Source organism: Podarcis vaucheri (assembly GCF_965113315.1).
Source record: "Podarcis vaucheri genome assembly, chromosome: 3".
NCBI classification, from domain to species: domain Eukaryota; kingdom Metazoa; phylum Chordata; class Lepidosauria; order Squamata; family Lacertidae; genus Podarcis; species Podarcis vaucheri.
The window spans coordinates 41137269-41155182 of NC_138761.1; the positions used below are offsets into that span (position 1 = coordinate 41137269).

The 17914-nt window shown below is 42.5% G+C and overlaps 1 protein-coding gene across 4 annotated transcripts in view; it reads left to right on the forward strand.

Annotated features, from left to right (window-relative positions):
- The window catches only part of MRPS18A (mitochondrial ribosomal protein S18A), a 36580-nt gene that overhangs the window by 3739 nt on the left and 14927 nt on the right, over positions 1-17914 (forward strand). For all 4 annotated transcript variants that reach the window (XM_082216275.1, XM_082216274.1, XM_082216276.1 and 1 more), the window contains one exon: positions 4385-4489. In XM_082216275.1, the coding sequence (XP_082072401.1) occupies positions 4385-4489 (105 nt within the window). The remainder of the gene's footprint in view (positions 1-4384; positions 4490-17914) is intronic.

Genomic DNA, 17914 nt, shown 5'->3' on the forward strand with positions numbered 1-17914 from the left:
AATGCCTGCAGTTATGTATACTCAAAAGAGCCCAAAGTTACCGTAACAGTATGTGGAAGCTGCTGCTTCAGCTTTTGACTTCATGGTGCAGGAAGAAGTCATGCCGCAGTGGCTCCCACACCATGAAGTAATATGAAAAGGGTTTAAGAAATCTCTCCATTCATTGATATTTTTGAAACTTTTCTTTTTATTCTGAATGGAAATGAAGCACTTGCAATATACTGTCTATATGTGCCCATATAAGTCTTACTGTGGTTTAATTTATTGGAATTTCCTTTTAATTTTTTCCCCGAAGAGACAAGTAGTACTCAACTTGAATATCAACCAAATGTGCTATGAATAAAAACCAAAAAGTAGGAATTTAGTTTAATAAGCACAGTGGCATAGAATTTTTAATTCTGAAAGCTACATGAGACTATAAATATAGTATTCACTAGGCTAAGCCTTACTGCTTAATAAACACTGTCTTGGAGGAGTGAACAAGTGTGTTAGAAAGCCTACCATAGTGACTATTAGTAGGAGAAATATTAATAACAAAAGCAAAAGCCTTGTCCCCAGCATTGCTCAGGAATTGTAACAAACAAATTAGTGTACTTTGAAAGTTTTAGTCCATTATCTTGATTCAAAATGGCATTCATTTGTATCTAAACATAGATTAAAACCTGATTCTTGATTTCAGGAACCTTAATGCAAAATTTGGTTACGATACCTTCAGAGGTGTACAAATGCATAGCAAACAAATAGACAGCTTTCCAAAATATGTAGTAGATTATCAAGTTGTATTCTACTTCTCCCCAAAAATGTGCCCAAAGCTCACAAAATGACTTACGTGCTAGTGCTGTGGCCTCTCTTCCTAGTCCCCTCTTCTATTTCATTTCTTCATCTGGTCTCACCCCAGATCTCTTTCCAAAATTTAAATACCAGGTTATCCCTACAGTGATTATATTGCCCAAAGTATGTTATCTCTATAGATTATTTTTACTCCTCTGGCAGTATTTATTATCCGGTTGGAATTTGAATGGTCCACCAGATGTTTGTCGTGATTAGGCCCCAAAAAAGCAATGGAATGGAGCTTGGTTTGGTTCCATTGCTTTCAAGGGACTAAGTCAGAACAAATGTTTGCTGAATTGTGGCTTTTATTATTAAATATAAAGATACTAATAGGAGAATACAGTCTTCTAGCATTAGCATACCACAGCCTTGAGAGTTCTTTAGGCATCAGGAAAACCTCCTTTTATTTTCCCAGACACTTACAGATTTTTAAATCTCAGTCTGCTGCTTTTCATTAGTGTTTTGATTTTTTTTATGCTGATTTGTACTTTAGGTTTTTATTGATTCTTTTCTACAAATCATAGAATCTTTTTCTGGTGAAGGGCAATGTATAAAATTCTTCACAAGTAAATTGGTGGAAGAATGCTAGTTGAACTTGGAAATTTTAGGTTAATCCTAGCCCATGAGAATTCCTCAAACAAGTGAAAGTGGGAGGAATAACTTATGAAACTGCCTGTGATAATACAGCCAAGAAAAACCTAATCATTAGCTTTCCAGAATATCTTTGTAAGTTACAAGCAGAAATTAGAGAGCCTTAAGTATCTTGTATACTTTGAGGTTTTGGGTGGGAGACATTTCCCTACATTCTCTGTCAGTAAACAGAAGGAATGAATTTCCCCACTTGAGGTGCACTTGGGGGAAAACACATCTTAAAATGTTTATGATATTATGATAATACTGCTTCATATGCTGACATCATTCCTGGGTATAGGGAGGTTTTCTAACAGAGACATCTTCTCTGGGAAGAAACGGAGACCTCACAGCACTGCAGAATAAAAATGCATCATGTGGTGCTTTGGGTGTTGGATTTTTGCTTAAAATGCAATGTTCTCTGCAAGCAAAGGTTATGTTGGGAGAAGGCAAGCAAAAACACTCTAGATATGAAGAATTCCCAAGACTGCTGTAGTTGATAGACCATCAATATGCAGTACTGAATGGTGAAGATTTCCCTAGCATCCTCAAGAATAATGAGGGATGGTTCACTGAAAATCCCCATCTGTGCTTTGATGAAGGGTGAATGTTCTCATGGGGAAAAGAATGTTCTGCGATGTTAAAGATGTAGCACAGATGAAATTAAATATGCTCAAAAAGTGAGGTCATTCGTTTGATTTTAATTTTCTCTTGATTTTATAAGTGTGATCTGAATATGCTTTCTGGAACATTTTGCTTTTCTCTTTAGCATCATAAATGTCTGGTTGGCGAAATAAATAAAGCCAAAATCTTGGGGGAGAAAGGTGCATGTACCTCTAGCCAGCACTTAGTGAAGCTCTGTGAAGATACTCATGGTGGGGGCATGAACATTAGCTTTGATCTTTGGGCCTTTCCAGAATAACTCATGTTACATTTTGAGTGGTGTAATAAAACATTTTGCTATCTGAATTGTTAGGCTGTTTTTCAGCCAGGTGATGTTAATATACATCTTTAATATACTTCTTGTGTACTACTAACCATGTTAAATCAATTTGGTGTACTTGTGACCCAGCTATATTCATTTCAGAATAATAAGTTACAGTAAAAGGATACAGGTTTTAACATCTCCAAAAAAGAATTATTCTGTTCCTTCACCATAAATGATTTCAAGATGGCCATCCTACAGAAGACTGAATTTGCTTGAGTACTGTTTATTCCCAAACTATGTACTTTTTTTGCTTTAAACATAGATATATCATTTATCATTACAAAAAATGACAGTTAACACGGGGAAACAATCCAAAAGGTGCTGTTGAAGACTTGCTCTGGTGTCACATGTTTCAAGCTTTACAGTTCTCATTCAAAGAGACTCTGGAAAGAGTTGCAAAAGGAAAACATTGAGATGTAAAGCTCAACTGTCAGGCTATTTTCTAAAAGCCCATTTTTAAAGCATCTTCTGATATTTCTTTTGCCATAGATTGATGTAGCTCTCTGAATCATTTCACATAATGTACATGCTGCTCTTCAAATCTACGTAGATTTCTGTTGCGTGAATAATGATCTTCTAGGAAAAACATTTAGTCGTGTTCCTTCCCTGACTGAAGGAGGAATGTCTTTTCTGCCCACCCCCCCAAATCACAACTATGTGAAACAAATAGCATATGCCATTTAGTTCTTTTACTGGTTGAGAATACTACTATAAATTGTGAATATATACAAAATTTGAATATGTATAGCCTGCCCAAGTTGGTAGCTGTCAGGCCTACTGCATCTAAATTGAGTTTTCTTCAGGATAGTTTTAAATTGATGAGTTCTGACTGCAGCTGAATACTTAAAAAAGAACTCCCTGGTTCTGGCTGTATCAAATGAGAGAGGTCTGGGGTTGGTTTGTTTTTAAAAACTTGTCGTGGTCTGCTTAAAGAAAAGGAATACATGAGCTGCTTGACAGGAAATGCTTCATGTCAGATAGGCTAAGTTGTTAAATACTTCCCCAAGTGAAATGCTATCAATTTCATCAGTTTGAGCAATTTAAAGCTAAATTCAGACTACACTTTAGGAAAGTGTGCTGTGGAGAGCCACCCCAGTTTTTGTAAACATTCCTGCAGTTTTGACCAATGGAAGAAGTGTGTCTGTCCTGCAGCCATTTTTTAAAAAAGAGACTACTCCAGGCTTATGCAACTTAAGAGCCCATGTTTGCTAATATCCTCAAAGCGGCAATTTCAAAAGTATGTCTTCTTATTCGTGGCCAGGGAGGTGCAATTTGTGTCTTTTAGAGGGAGCCATGCCCATTTATGAATTTATTGCTACACAGCAAAATGGAATCTTCCTTGTAAGTAGTTGACTAATATTCTTGAGTTTGTTGACATTTGCAAAAGTGCTGAAACCTCGTGTGTGTGTGTGCGTGCTTAAACTGCGCTCTCTGCTGCGTTTGTCATCAAGTCCATTCTTTGTCGTATTCTGGATTGCCAGTAGCTAATACCAGTTAACCCTTTCCTTAAGTTTCCTTAAGGTTTTTTTTGGGGGGTGCACTTGTTGGAAATTAAGCAGCACAATACAGTGGTGCCCCGCAAGACGAATGCCTCGCAAGACGGAAAACTCGCTAGACGAAAGAGTTTTCCGTTTTGGAGGTGCTTCGCAAAACGAATCTCCTATGGGCTTGCTTCGCAAGACAAAAATGTCTTGCGAGTTCCTGCGGGGTTTTTTTCCTCCCCCCCCCTTTTTCTAAGCCGCTTATCCGCTAAACCCAAAAGCCGCTAAAAGCCGCTAATAGCGCTAATCCGTCAATGGGCTTGCTTCGCAAGACGAAAAAACCGCTAGACGAAGAGACTCACAGAACGGATTCTTTTCGTCTTGCGAGGCACCACTGTATATATTGGAAGTCTGAAATCTAAGTCTTCCCCTCCATCTGCCCTCTCTTTCCTAGATTGAAGGTAAAATGCTGGAAGTTGAGGAAGCCCCGACTCCTCCAAATCCTTCTGGTCAATGTCCTATCTGTCGCTGGAACCTAAAGCACAAGTATTCTTACGAGGTGAGTACAGCTTCAGGACCTGTAGTGTATTTTCAAGGCTTAAAAATCGCATGTAGCTACCAGATACTACTATATGTTACTCTCTCAACTCTCCTGTTTCTTAGCAGAATAATTACTCTTTGGAGTGGTTCAGAGACTACAGGCTCCTGAGGGACTTTTCCTGGACCCTTTGGAGGCCCACTATGACATATTTCTTGAGGCAATTTGAGGGTGAAATTGCTTGGCTCAGTAGCAGTCTTGATGCCATAGTTAGTGTAGAACTGTGAGATGTCCAACACCACATCTAGCCAAGTTTTATGAGATCAGTTTCAGTTGATGTGGCCTGAGAGTGTTGACAAGGTGCTTAGAACTGTTTGTCCAACCACATGTTTTCTCAATCCCTGGTTGTTCATGTTTAATAAAATCTATGTGACAAAGCATGACTGGGTGAATCCAGGTGTGTTGAATGCGATGTTACACAGCGGTGGTGCCTGCTGGCTTGAAAGAGGTGGTGGAACACTTGCTCATTTATTTATTTTTTAACACCCTGGACTCACTCATTTAGGATAGTTACTGACCAGTTGTTTTTCTTGGGAAGATGGGTGAGAGGGTCATGGCAGAGCAACTGCGGACATTCTGGATGAAACATTATCTAGACTAGGGTGGTTCATCAGGTATCTCTAGGCCTTTTTTTGGCGGCCCACAACAACACTTAACCCTCCCCCCCAAGCCCTTTCACTGCTTTCTGAAAGCTGGATAAGTTAGGCACAGTGCTTTGGGAAAGAGATGGGAAGGCTCTAGGACCCTGCCAGAGCCTCACACCTTCCCAAAGGCTGTGCCTCGCTTAGCCAGCTTTGGCAAGGCAATGAGAGGGCTTGGGGAGATGTCAAATTTTGGCTTTGCTCGCTCACCCCCCAAGCAGTGTGTGGCCACAGCAGGTACTTTGTCAAAGTATTCTTGTGGCCCACTTGGTATGAAAAGTTGGGCTGCCCTGATCTAGACCAATTTAATTCTTGGTTCTGTCCTGAGTTTGGCATCAAACCGGCCTTGGTTACGTTGATAGATGACCTTTATTGGGAGAGGGACAAGGGAAGTGTGACCTTGCTAATTCTGCTTCATATTCCAGTGGCTTTTGGTACCATCAACCCTGTTCAGTCTGCTGTCCATAACATAGATAAAACTGGTATTCCACGTCCTTCCATGCCATTCACATACCAGTGGAACACTTGTTTCCTTGATTTGCAGCTATGCACAGTTAAGTAGCTGTCATTGCTATGTTTGCACATCACCTTTCCACCAGTACTTTAACCAATACTGGCTTAGAGTATAATAGACACAATACAGAAGGAGAGAAAAATAAGCAAATGAAAGTCCCACTGAATATGAGCAACAATGTTTGCACTCTCAGAAGTTGCTTTTCCAAAGGTTATTCCAAATCTGGAATAGACAAGGGGCAGGCAATACGATGCTGGAAATGGAAAGGAAGAGAACCAGACAAGAGCACACCATTAAAGATAAGGAAGCCATAGCTGCAGAATAAGCTGATGTCAATTGGATTAATAGACTAGAGACAGAAATGCATCTGGAGGAAAATAAATGGTTTGTGAGATGGCTGGCTCACTAATAAAGAGGGGAAAACAAGAAAAATAAGGAATTGAAAAGGAGCGATAAACAATTTAGTGGTGATAGCCTTGCTGAATGAGCTTTCAAGAAAGCAGGTAAGGAAACAGTAGAGACATGGAGTTAATTAGCAGGTCTGGAATACAGGCATCCCAAGGGGTTTTGCTAAGATACTGCTCCACTGAGTCATTTTTAGAAACTCAAAGGGCTGAGGAGGCTTGTGTGGAAATAATGGAAAATGACAGGCCAAAATCAAAAGTTTAGGAAGTGATCATGACATTTGCCGCATGGAAAGTGTTAAGGCCAGGCACTATATGACCTTAAACACATGGCTTAATGTCACATGTATTTTGTTTTAAGCTCAAATAGTAGTTGTATGGAGTTATGTCAGCACTGGGGCTGTTGGGGGTGGGGAAAATTTACCCTCTTCTTCCCCTGTCATAGGCCCAACAAAAATAGCTTCTCTGAAGCTGCTATTTGCTTTTGAGAAGCTCAGATCAAGTGTATTATCTCAAAGAACATAATGTTAAATGAACAGATAATTCAAAACAATTGTAAAGCAAAGTACACAAACATCACTGCAGAGCAGCTGATCTGATATTGTAGGCCATAGTTAGTTCCAAAAAATTCTTTGCCTCCTACTGCACTTACAGGTTAATAAGACAAAAGTAAGGAAGAAGTGTCTGTCCTAAGAGAACCCATTATTTTTTATGTCTGTGCATTCTGATAATACAAGGCATTCCCTTAAGACAAGAGACATCTGGCAGGCCTGCTTTTTACCCAGTACTGTCAAGCCATTTTTTGGCATCCACTGTTATTAAGAACAGTATACAGTTCTTAACTCATCCTCACAACAATCCTGTAAGGCACTTTTAGACTGCGATAATGAATTGGCCAAGGTTGTCTGGTGAGCTTCATCTCATGTGAGTTTCATCTCATGCAGGGCAGCAGTTGAAGAAGGAGCAAAAAGGGTTTTCTTGTGTGTGTGTGTTTCTTTGTGGCTGATTAGCTGTTCTCCCTGTGCAAAGGTCAGAGGGGGCAGGGTTTCTGTTGAGGCAGGTGATTAGCTGTGGGAGGAGCTTGTCAGAGCTAGCAGGGCAGCCGCGCGCGCCTAGTGGCGCACGCAGTTTGATCCATCTTTTAGATTTAGGGGAGCTAGTCTCAAACGTTTGTTGGGGGAGACCTAGGTTTTTTGTGGGGGGAGTTATTTGTCCTGTCTTCACGCTTTTTATGATGGAGGACCGCTGTAGCCACCCCCAACGACACGTTCTCAAGATGGAGGGGGAGGGAACAGCTGCAGTCGCCTGCGGTTCCTGCGCAATGTTTGCCATCTTGCCAAAGGTTGCAGGCAGCTTTACCTGCAGCAACTGCATGTTGATTGCCCTCTTAAAAGACAAAGTCCAGCAACTGGAGGAACGTGTAGCTACGCTCCAAAGAATTAGAGAGCTGGAGCTCTTCTTGGAAGCAACAGAGCACACCGTCTCCACCAAGGAGGAGACAGGGGACTCCCCTGAGAAGGAGGCTAGTTCACCAACACAGGAGCCAGATATATGGAGAAACGTGACTCAAAGAAGTAGGAGGCCCAGGGTTCGTTCTGATTGTTTAGAAATACACAATCGCTTTGAGGTCCTCTCCCCTAGCATGGAAGACAAAGAGCAGACTCCATTTGAGGATCTCTCCCTCATTACAGTCGATCAGGTATATGAAGACGAGCAGCAAAGTCAGTCCTCAGGGAATGTGCAGGCGACCTTGGAACGGACAGCTCATGGAAGAACCCCGACCAAACCTAAGAGGAGGCGTGTAGTGGTGATAGGGGATTCCCTACTGAGGGGAACAGAAGCAGTGATCTGTGGGCCTGACAAGATGTCTCGGGAAGTGTGCTGTCTCCCCGGGGCTAAGATCCAAGATGTAACTGAACGACTGCAAGGAATCATAAAACCCACTGACAAATACCCCTTCCTCTTGGTTCATGTGGGAACCAATGACACTGCAAGCAATAGCCTCCAGAAGATCAAAAGAGACTACGAGGCTCTCGGCAGGAAATTGAAGCAACTAAATGCACAAATTGTCATCTCATCTGTCCTCCCAGTTGAACGACGTGGCCCAGAGAGAGGGAAAAATAGTGGAAGTGAACAGCTGGCTTCGCAAATGGTGTAAACAGGAACGGGTTGGATTCTTAGATCACGGACTGCAGTTTCTTGAAGATGGACTTCTGGCAAGCGATGGGCTGTACCTCACAACGGTTGGGAGAAATGTTTTTGCCAAAAAATCTCAGAAACCTCATCAGGAGGGCTTTAAACTGAATAATGTGGGGGAGGGAGACAGTGCTCCTGAAGGTAGGAGTCTATCAATTGATGAAGATGATCATCCAAATGTCATAGACCAAATGGAGCAAACAGCACGCAGACCTAGTGGTGGGAGGAAAAAATCCTTAAATAAGAGACACGGGGGAATGATTAATGGACTTCAATGTCTCTACACTAATGCACAAAGCATGGGAAATAAACAAGATGAGCTTGAGCTTTTGGTACAGCAAACTAAATATGACATAATAGGCATCACTGAAACCTGGTGGGATAAGTCCCACGATTGGAATGTAATAATGGGGGGATACAATCTATTTCAGAGAAACAGACCAGACAAGAAAGGAGGAGGAGTGGTGTTATATGTCAGGGATGTGTATACCTGTGAAGAGATCCAAGATTTAGAACCTCAAAGCCAAAGTGAGAGCATTTGGATCAAAATTAAGGGAGAGAAGAATAACAGTGACCTCATTGTGGGAGTTTACTATAGATCCCCAAGCCAAACGGAGGACATAGATGATGCCTTCCTGGAACAGATGGCCAAGCATGCAAAAGGAAGGGAGATAGTAGTAATGGGGGACTTCAATTACCCGGATATTTGTTGGATGTCAAACTCAGCCAAGAGCATAAGGTCAAACAGATTCCTCACTGGCCTTGCAGACAACTTCATTGTCCAGAAAGTGGGAGAAGCAACAAGAGGAACAGCCATTTTAGATCTGGTCCTAACCAATGTTGATGACCTGGTTAGTGGGGTAGAAGTGGAAGGATCATTAGGCGCGAGTGATCATGCTCTTCTGAAGTTTACTATACAGCGGAAAGGAGCAGCCAAGCATACTAGGACTCAATTTCTTGACTTTAAGAAAGCCGACTTCATAAAACTTAGGGAAGTGCTGGGTGAGATCCCATGGACAGTAATACTAAAAGGAAAGGGAGTTCATGATGGCTGGGAGTTTGTTAAGAGGGAGATAGTAAAAGCACAACGTCAGGCAATACCAATGAGACGGAAACATGGAAGGTGCCTAAAGAAGCCAGGGTGCCTATCTAAAGAACTTTTAACTGAGTTAAGATTAAAAAAGGATGTGTACAAAAAATGGAAAAGGGGGGAAACCACCAAAGAGGAATTCAAACAAATAGCCAGCACGTGTAGACACAAAGTCAGAAAAGCTAAAGCACAGAATGAACTCAGGCTTGCTAGAGAGGTTAAAAGCAACAAAAAAGGCTTTTATGGGTATGTTCGTAGTAAAAGGAAGAACAAAGAATCAGTGGGGTCACTCAGAGGAGAAGATGGTGAAATGCAAACAGGGGACACAGAAAGGGCTGAACTCCTCAATGCCTTCTTTGCCTCAGTCTTCTCCGATAAAGAAAACAATGCCCGACCTGAAGAATTTGAAGCAAATGATTCAGCAAAGGAAACACAGCCCAGAATAACTAAGGAGATAGTACAAGAATACTTGGCTAGTTTAGATGTATTCAAGTCTCCAGGGCCAGATGAACTGCATCCAAGAGTATTAAAAGAACTGGCAAATGTGATCTCAGAACCACTGGCAATCATCTTTGAGAATTCCTGGAGAACAGGCGAAGTCCCGGCAGACTGGAGGAGGGCAAATGTTCTCCCTATTTTCAAAAAGGGGAAAAGAGAGGACCCAAATAATTACCGCCCAGTCAGTCTGACATCAATAGCAGGGAAGATTCTGGAGCAGATCATTAAGCAAACAGTCTGTGAGCACCTAGAAAGGAATGCTGTGATCACCAATAGTCAGCATGGATTTCTGAAAAATAAGTCATGTCAGACTAACCGGATCTCATTTTTTGACAGAATTACAAGCCTGGTAGATGAAGGGAACGCAGTGGATATAGCCTACCTTGATTTCAGCAAGGCATTTGACAAGGTGCCCCATGATATTCTTGTAAAGAAGCTGGTAAAATGCGGTCTTGACTGTGCTACCACTCAGTGGATTTGTAACTGGCTGACTGACCGAACCCAAAGGGTGCTCATCAATGGTTCCTCTTCATCCTGGAGAAGAGTGACTAGTGGGGTGCCACAGGGTTCTGTCTTGGGCCCGGTCTTATTCAACATCTTTATCAACGACTTGGATGATGGACTCAAGGGCATCCTGATCAAATTTGCAGATGACACCAAACTGGGAGGGGTGGCTAACACCCCAGAGGACAGGATCACACTTCAAAACGACCTTGACAAATTAGAGAACTAGGCCAAAACAAACAAGATGAATTTTAACAGGGAGAAATGTAAAGTATTGCACTTGGGCAAAAAAAATGAGAGGCACAAATACAAGATGGGGGACACCTGGCTTGAGAGCAGTACATGTGAAAAGAATCTAGGAGTCTTGGTTGACCACAAACTTGACATGAGCCAACAGTGTGACGCGGCAGCTAAAAAAGCCAATGCAATTCTGGGCTGCATCAATAGGAGTATAGCATCTAGATCAAGGGAAGTAATAGTGCCACTGTATTCTGCTCTGGTCATAGAATCATAGAATCATAGAGTTGGAAGAGACCACAAGGGCCATCGAGTCCAACCCCCTGCCAAGCAGGAAACACCATCAGAGCACTCCTGACATATGGTTGTCAAGCCTCTGCTTAAAGACCTCTAAAGAAGGAGACTCCACCACACTCCTTGGCAGCAAATTCCACTGTCAAACAGCTCTTACTGTCAGGAAGTTCTTCCTAATGTTTAGGTGGAATCTTCTTTCTTGTAGTTTGGATCCATTGCTCCGTGTCCGCTTCTCTGGAGCAGCAGAAAACAACCTTTCTCCCTCCTCTATGTGACATCCTTTTATATATTTGAACATGGCTATCATATCACCCCTTAACCTCCTCTTCTGCAGGCTAAACATGCCCAGCTCCCTTAGCCGTTCCTCATAAGGCATCATTTCCAGGCCTTTAACCATTTTGGTTGCCCTCCTCTGGACACGTTCCAGTTTGTCAGTGTCCCTCTTGAATTGTGGTGCCCAAAACTGGACACAGTACTCCAGGTGTGGTCTGACCAGAGCAGAATACAGTGGCACTATTACTTCCCTTGATCTAGATGCTATACTCCTATTGATGCAGCCCAGAATTGCATTGGTCAGACCTCACCTGGAGTACTGTGTCCAGTTCTGGGCACCACAGTTCAAGAAGGACACTGACAAACTGGAACGTGTCCAGAAGAGGGCAACCAAAATGGTCAAAGGCCTGGAAACGATGCCTTATGAGGAACGGCTAAGGGAGCAGTGCATGTTTAGCCTGGAGAAGAGGAGGTTAAGGGGTGATATGATAGCCATGTTCAAATATCTAAAAGGATGTCACATAGAGGAGGGAGAAAGGTTGTTTTCTGCTGCTCCGGAGAAGCGGACACGGAGCAATGGATCCAAACTACAAGAAAGAAGATTCCACCTAAACATTAGGAAGAACTTCCTGACAGTAAGAGCTGTTCGACAGTGGAATTTGCTGCCAAGGAGTGTGGTGGAGTCTCCTACTTTGGAGGTCTTTAAGCAGAGGCTTGACAACCATATGTCAGGAGTGCTCTGATGGTGTTTCCTGCTTGGCAGGGGGTTGGACACGATGGCCCTTGTGGTCTCTTCCAACTCTATCATTCTATGATGTCCAAACACATAACTCCTGTCTATTTTGTCAAATCGGCCTGCCTTGCATGGAAAAATAATATTAGGGAAGGTGATCTTCTTGTCTTTAATAATTAATATAGGTTTGAACAATAGAAGATGGCTGTGTCGTTGCTAAGGGTGACTGAGAGGATCCCAAAGTAACCATCAGTGTGCTGAGTTGACAACTAGGGTATATTAGGAAACATTGTTGATTGATCCTCAACAACTACTGAACCCCCTTTGCTGGCCAAACATTTTTTCAGAAGTTTTGTAATACTCTATTTGTACTGATTAAGGCAGCAGTTACTCTGAAGATTTAGTATTGGAACCAGCCTTTCATGTTGAGTGTGCTGCTTTATGAAAGTGAGTTGTGAGCAACTTACAACTATCAGGAGCTCAATGCCTTCCACATGCACTACATCAGGAGGATATGGGGTATCACATGGCAGGACAGAATTCCAGACAAAGATATGCTCGCCCAAGCCCACATTCCCAGCATGTTCACATTCCCGTCTTGGCAACGTATACGTTGGCTTGGACATGTCCATAGAATGGAAGATGGCAGGATCCACAAGGACGTGTCTCTACAAGGAGCTGGCTTTAGGCACCAGTCACATTGGCAGACCAACACTGTTTACAAAGATGTCTGCAAATGGGACTTGAAGGCTGGCAACATCAACCCTGCCATGTGGGAATCCCTTTCAGGTGACTGCAGTGCCTGGAGAAAGGCAGTCAAATTGTGTATCCATAGCAGTGACCAGAGGAGGAATGACCACTGGGAGGAGTGCAGAGAGAAGAAACGCCATGGTGTATCTGCAATAGCACAACTGGACGCCTTCATCTCCCCCAGCTGCAAGAAAACATGTCTCTCCCGCATTGGTCTCTACAGCCACAGGAGGCTCTGCAACCTTCCAACAGCTTGACCTCACTCCCAAAAGTGCACTCCTCCATTGTCTCCTAAGACAGACAGATGCCAACAACAGTATAGGATCTCTTATAGCTGAATTTTCAGTAGATTCCATCTTAGCATGGAATACCAGCTCTTGCCCATGTTAATTAATGCTGCTGAATCCTCAAAGATTATGGCTTTAAACATAATTCTTTTTGTAAAATCCTAAATACCTAACTGGTTATGTATAGATAAGTTTTTGTGTTTGCATCTGTCGTGTGTGTTCCTCCTGTTAGTTTCCCATTCAGGGGCTAAATTTTATTTGGACCAAACTTCACAGGGTGACATAGTATTTTCTCTACTTTCTGGACTAAGGCATAAAGACTTGCTGCTTCTGCAGACATATGGCGTGATTCAGTAATACGTTTTTTGTTTAAAGTATTATCCTTTCCACTAAGGAGTCTCTTTGGATTACTCCCTTTTAATAAATCAGCCAGCCATGTCAAGGTTGATGTTCCATCCAGAAGTTCTTGGGTGGGGAAAGTGCTCTGCTGTACTTGCCTGAGCTGAACAGGGACAAGCCCACTGTAGTAGTGTTGCTTCCAAGGAGTTGCAAACTTTCATCCTGATGCTGCAAACCATAGGAGAAGAGATTGCTCTTGTGCTGTGGTCCTGTTTGCATGTTTCCCACAGGCATCTGGTTGGCCACTGTGAAAACAGGATGATGTACACCACCTTGAGCTCCTTGGAGGAAAAGGTGGTATATAAATGTAATGTAAAAAGAGGGCCTCTTCCTATGTTCTCAAGTTGGTAAGCAGCTGATCCCCGAGCCAAACCTTCATAGAGATCTGCAGAGATGTGACCTCCTAGTCTCACTCTTGAGTGCACTGCCAGACTGCTCCCCAATTCATAGCATGTGCGGAGCAGGGTTACCGGCAGTTTTAAGCTGATGGTGTGATTTTAACATTTCAGATTCCAACTGGTGCTATTCTTCTGTTGAAAGGTGAAATAGATAGATTTGCAGTCTTAGAGTCAACATTACAAAATATGACCTTCTATGTTTTAACATACCTCCATATATTCAAATTTTGCATTTTTATGCAGTTTTTTCTCATTGTCTATTTGACATGACAGGCAATATATGTATCTGGTGTTGTAAAGTTGAATGCAATGACTTGGGATTGCAGACTAAATTTGGGGTGAAAATTTAGAGTTCATTCCAGGCATAACTGTTTTGACAAGCTGCTAATGACCTCTGGTGAATCTCCCTTTTGCCATAAATTCACTGGGTGGCCTTTAATGAATCCACTCTTTCAGCTTCCACTGGATAGTAATACTAATCACCTTTACAGGGTGATTGTAAGGGTTACAGTAAAAAGACTTTGAAGGGCTATATTGATGTTAAATTTTTGCTTCTTTTAGGTTTGTTACTTATTTCACTCTTACATGATTGGAAATAAAACCAGATTTTTTTTCACTGGGAAATTGGGAGGTTTAGAACGTGGAAACTTTAGACAGCAAAAACCCTTTAAATTGATAGCTTGAAGTACCAGAGGAGAACTTGGAGGCAGCAGATCTTTTGCAACCCAAGGGGATGGGATAGTATGTGTTCTAAGATAAGAGTGTGTTGGCTGTATAAACAGACTCTGGCTCAGATTCTGATGGTGTTCAGTCAGATTATTAACACTTGTCAGTTCTCCAGGTGGCCTCAGGTATTGGTTCCGTCCACTGTTCCAGTGAACCTCTAAATCCAGAAAATGTGTTGTTCACTTTGGAGTTTGTTTACCTAGTGGGAGAAATCAAATACCCTATGGAGGTGAAGGCAAAACATGTTTCCTCTTTTCTCCCTTGGAACATGATTAGTCTGATCATGCAGTAAATGTCATCTCACTTTGGCAGCACAAAGCAGAGACAGAACTGCAGTATTTGCTTATTAGCCTCGAATTAATTCAATCCAAGTTGTTTTCATCAGATCCTACAGATTACAGGGGTGGGAATCTGGGTTCAGCCTCTCCCAGGAGCTGTCCAGTGATTAAAGCAAATCTGTGGTTGCAGTCTTGGCTGCCCACTAGCACAAAATGTTAATTTCATGGAACATGACGGCAGTGTGCAAATCTGCCAGAATTCTCTTTCTCTCCTTTAACCCTTTTACATTCTTGTTTGTTTCTCCTGTGCCCTAAAACCTGACTGTATCTTTCTGCATTGTCCCTGTTGCTTAGATAAATCCATGTGATGATGCTAGTGAGAGAGTCCCTGTTGCACTTGGGACTTTTCTGAAGTTACTGTGACCTTTTGCTAACAAGCAGCCCTCTTAAGCCAAATGGCTTAGGGTACAATTTTCATGGCTGGAAATGGGTGGGACCTAATTGATTTGTTTTGAAATGACATTTTGCAAGTGAGAAGCAGATTAGTTGCTGCCTCTATTTGGTCAAACAGAAACTGGAAACGAGCCCATTCTGTTGATGACAACTGAGATAAAGAAACAGCGCCTTTTTCTGCTCCCTATTTTTAAAATGTCACATGAGCAGTGTTGCATTTTAGAAAGGCACAGGAACATTAAGGAACCTGAACATAATAGGCATAGGACTTACTAAAATCTTCTCATATTTCATGTAAATTATGCTAGCTGCTCTGAGCAGCATGAAATTTGCCACCGACTTCTGCTGCTCCCAAACAGTTTGTGTAACTGAACTGAGGCCTGTGTCTCTGGGGCACCCTGTGCTGAACTCTTCTTTCAGTTCCCTCCATGGAAGTGAGTTCACTTTACATGCAGTCATTGGGGTGTAGCACTGTCAGCACCGCCTCTCAAAACAAACTGGTAACTATATAGTCACTAGTTAAGTTTGTCTCTTATGATGTTTGCTGATGGGATCTTGCAGATTACAATCCATCTCTGGCAGGACTTCCTGCAGACTTGCTTCCTGCAGACTTGCTGCTGAAACTTTCAGGTAAAGGCCAAAATAACTAGGAGATTTTCAAACTACTAGTTACAGTGGTACCTCGGGTTACATACGCTTCAGGTTACGGACTCTGCTAACCCAGAAATAGTACCTCAGGTTAAGAACTTTGCTTCAGAATGAGAACAGAAATCGTGCTCTCGCGGTGCGGCAGCAGCAGGAGGCCCCATTAACTAAAGTGGTGCTTCAGGTTAAGAACAGTTTCAGGTTAAGAACGGACCTCCAGAACGAATTAAGTACTTAACCCAAGGTACCACTGTACTTTGTTTTGAAGAAAGCTACAGTGGTGCCTCGCAAGACGAAATTAATTCGTTCCGCGAGCTTTTTCGTCTTGCGGTTTTTTTCGTCTTGCGAAGCACGGTGTCGGAAAAGTTTTGTAAAAGCTTCAAAAATCACCAAAGTCTTCAAAAACCTCAAAAAAGGCTACCACACCACGTGCTATGAGTTGCTCCTCGAAGTCAAGTCGCAACTGTATTAACGGTTTTAAGAAAACGGAAACAAACTTGCAAGATGTTTCCGTCTTGCGAAGCAAGCCCATAGGGAAAATCGTCTTGCGAAGCAACTCAAAAAACCAAAAACCCTTTCGTTTTGCGAGTTTTCCGTCTTGTGAGGCATTCGTCTTGCGAGGCACCACTGTACTTGATTGATAAAGTGAGCAGTGCAACAAGTTGCTAAGCACTTCTGTAGAGGTTTTTTTTTTTTTTAAAGTAGGGGGTAAGTATGACTATCTATATCTATCTATCATCTATCTATTTCCCACCTTTTCTTCATGGTGGCATACATGGTTCTCCCCTTCCTCATCTTTTCTTCACAGCAGTCCTATGAGGTAGTTTAGGCTGAGCGGTGGTGACTGGCCTGAGATCACCTAGTGAGCTTAGTGGGGATTTGTACTCTGGTTTCCCAGATCCTAATCCCAACACTCCATCACACTTGCAGTTCACTGTTTTAACATTTTGATGATTGCCACCCTGGGCTCTTTTCAGAAGAAGGTCAGGATACTAGTTTAATAAATAAAATTAAATATTGAATGAGGGCAGGTTGTTATGGGTTCTCTGAATAACCTGATAGCAGTGCTACAAAAGTCATTTTGGCAAGTGTTCTAAAACTTCTGTTGATGTGCTTTTTAAGCTTGCACATCTTATCTTACGTCTGGAAATGTGCAGGCACTGATCTACTAAAGATTGAGAAGCCAGAGGGCATGTTGAGGAGAGCAGCAGCATGACTAAACCCCATAGTGATCCCATTTACCTGACACAGATTTTCTGCCTTCGTATTTTTTTTAAGTACTTTGCTCTACATATAGTTGGCACAGGACCCAGGTACTTAAGGGCCCCCTTCTCCCACATGACCCTTTCTCACAGGTCTGCTTTAGAGGCTCTTCATCGGATTCTGCTACTGCCAAGGTGCTGTGACTGGTGAGGACCACAGATGGAGCCTTTACAGCGATGCTGCCCCAACTTCACCATTCTCTCCCCTGGAAGGTTCATCTGGTGCCAAGTTTCTCTCATCAGCTCCCAAAGGAACCTATTCCCCCAGGCCTTTTGTCAATGAGATTGAATTCTGCTCTTTGTCCGTTATGTGTTTATCTCATTGTTTAGTGCTATGGATTTTAAATCTTGCAAGTTGTTCTGATGATTCTCTGGATTTGAAGAATGGGGTACAAATGTTAATTTTAAAAAATTAAAAGAGAGAAATTGGGTTGTATAAAATTTGTGGAGTTTTCAGCCGCTTGCTGCACCACCTGGCTTAACAGAATTTGGTTGGCATATGTCTGCCTCGAGAGGCAGTGAAAGTATATGCCTTTGCGGGTGAAGTCAAACTGTTGGAGAGTCACAGTGCCTGCTGTGGCTGTAGAGAGAGGAGAGACATGTTTTGTTGCAACTGGGGAAGATGAAGGTGTCTGCTGATGCAGATATACCATGGCGTTTTTTCTCTCTGCGCACCTCCAAGTGGTCATTTCTCCTCTGGTCACTGCTATGGAAATACAATTTGACTCCCTGTCTCCAGGCACTGTGGTTGTCCGCAAGGGATTCCCACATGGCAGGGTTGATGTTGCCAGCCTTCATGTCACG